Source organism: Babylonia areolata, chromosome 14 (assembly GCF_041734735.1).
Source record: "Babylonia areolata isolate BAREFJ2019XMU chromosome 14, ASM4173473v1, whole genome shotgun sequence".
Classification (NCBI taxonomy): domain Eukaryota; kingdom Metazoa; phylum Mollusca; class Gastropoda; order Neogastropoda; family Buccinidae; genus Babylonia; species Babylonia areolata.
In genome coordinates this window covers 5286371-5288870 of record NC_134889.1, presented here as the reverse complement: position 1 = coordinate 5288870, position 2500 = coordinate 5286371, and the positions used below count along the sequence as shown (strand labels likewise).

At 38.0% G+C, this 2500-nt stretch overlaps 1 protein-coding gene across 1 annotated transcript in view; it reads left to right on the top strand.

The window, feature by feature from the left end:
* Positions 1-299, top strand: part of LOC143289460 (uncharacterized) — a 13552-nt gene extending 13253 nt beyond the window's left edge. Inside the window, exon 3 of the mRNA XM_076598432.1 lies at positions 1-299. This exon is cut by the window's left edge and continues 76 nt beyond it. Coding sequence (XP_076454547.1) covers positions 1-217 — 217 coding nt within the window. The 3' untranslated portion in view covers positions 218-299.
* The last annotated feature ends 2201 nt before the right edge of the window (positions 300-2500 follow it).

Here is a 2500-nt window from a genome sequence, read left to right as displayed (position 1 = left end):
GGCCCAGGCACCGGGGGGTGGGGGTGGGGGTGGGGCTGGGGGTCACGGTCAAGGCCACCCTTACCCCCGCGGCCCCTCCCCCTACGGAGCCACGGCCGCCCCCTCTGCACCCCCCTACCCTCCGCCCATGTCCTACTTCGCGTACACCACTCCTGCTGACCGCTTACCTCCCTTGTACCCTATTATTAGGGCTCCCCCTCCGCCGTACAGCAAGTGAACAAAAATACAATTGAACTCGGCTGTGCTTTTCGATATTTTATCTGTGAAACTGCATGTTCGGTGCATATCTGTTATGCATGTGTGGGTGTATATGTAAATGTGTGCCTTCATGTTTCACATCTGTTTGCTTATTTATCATCATTGTTATCTTATTTATTTATTTATTTATTATTGTTATTAATTTATTATTATTATTATTATTATTATTATTATTATTACTACTACCTTTTTTATTTTTTTATTTTTTTTAAATTTTTTAACATTATAGTTATTATTCATTTATTTATTTATTTATTTGTGTAAGCTTATCTATTATTTATTCACCTTTTTTTTTCTTCTTCTTTTTTTCTTTTTTTCCTCAAGGCCTGACTAAGCGCGTTGGGTTACGCTGCTGGTCAGGCATCTGCTTGGCAGATGTGGGTGGTGTAGCGTATATGGATATGTCCGAACGCAGTGACGCCTCCTTGAGCTAGTGAAACTGAAACTGAAACTGAAACTGCAAGTGAAGTGAGCACAACTGAAGGATGGGACGATATCACATATGCGCGTCGTCTCCGTGCGGCACACGTATTGACAGTTCCAAGATGGTGGTGTGTTCGTGTTGTTGTTGTTGTTGTTGTTGTTTTTCTAAAGGCGTCAGTGGTATTATCGTCGTCGATTCCGAGTCAAATCAACTGACTACTGACCACTGCCTTGACTGGACTGTTGCTTAGTGCTGACCGGCGATTACTGCTGCTAGTGAGCGAGGGGTTGTTTACCTCACTGTGATATAGTAATAATAGTTATTATTATTATTATTATTAATAATAATAATAATAATAATCAGCCTTGTGGGCTGGTTGGCCTTTGGGAACCATCCCAACGCTGACTGTCCTGAAACCCACTTGGCCGAGAGAGTGGGGATGTGACTTGGGCAAGACACTCTCCACTATAATCAAATTCTAGCTCAAATAGTCAGAACAGCAGTTGCCTCCTCTTCTGTTCTGATGGTCATGGTCGGACACGACTGACTATCATATATAATAATAATAATAATAATAAGGGTTGTCACCTCACTGTGATATAGTAATAATATTTTTTTTCAATAAAAAATAGTAATAATAAGGGTTGTCACCTGACTGTGATATAGTAATAATACTAATACTAATACTACTAATAATAAGGATTGTCACCTCATTGTGATATAGTAATAATGATGATGATGATGATGATAATAATAATAATAATAATAATGATAATAATAATCAGAAAAAGAAGAACAAAAACAGCAACAACAATGATAATAACAATAACAATAATGATAATGATGATGATCATAATAACAATAATGATAATGATGATGATGATAATAATAATAATAACAATAATAATGATGATGATGATGATAATAATGATAATGATGATGATGATAATAATAATAATAACAATAATAATGATGATGACGATGATAATAACAATAATAATGATGATGATGATGATAACAATAATGATGATGATGATGGTGATGATGATGATGATGATGATGATAATAATAATATAACAATAAGGATAATATAACAATAATGATCAAAACTTGAAGAAGAAGAACAACAACAATAACAACGATAATAAGAAGAAGAAGAAGAAGAGAAGAAGAAGAAGGAGAAGAAGAAGAAGGAGGAGGAGGAGGAGAAGGAGGAGAAGAAGAAGGAGAAGAAGAAAAAAAAATTGAGCATACAGGTCAGGGTGTCGGTCACCTTCTTCTTCTTCTTCTTTTTTTCTTTTGTTTTTCTTTTTTGTTTTTTTGTTTTTTTTGCTGCCCTAACAACTGTACCGTTTCATTCAGTGGTATCACTCCCACGCCGCTCTGACAAGTTCTGAGCATAGACACTGGGAATAAAATTCCCTGGGATATTATACGTGTCTATACTCCCGAAAACGGAGTATGGCTGCCTACATGGCGGAGTAAAAAACGGTCACACACGTAAAAGCCCACCCAGTCGTGTACATACGAGTGAACGTGGGAGTTGCAGCCCACGAACGAAGAAGAAGAAGAAGAAGAAGAAGATAGTGTCTGTGTTCTGAGTCACAGTCACACCCGAACGGGTTCGGCCACTCACATTGGTCAGTCACCGGTCTTTATTCAGACTTTTTCTTCTCTCTTAGGCCTGTCACCGGTCTTTATTCAGACTTTTTCTGCTCTCTTAGGTCAGTCACCAGTCTTTATTCAGACTTTTTCTTCTCTCTTAGGTCAGTCACCGGTCTTTATTCAGACTTTTTCTTCTCTCTTAGGTCAGTCACC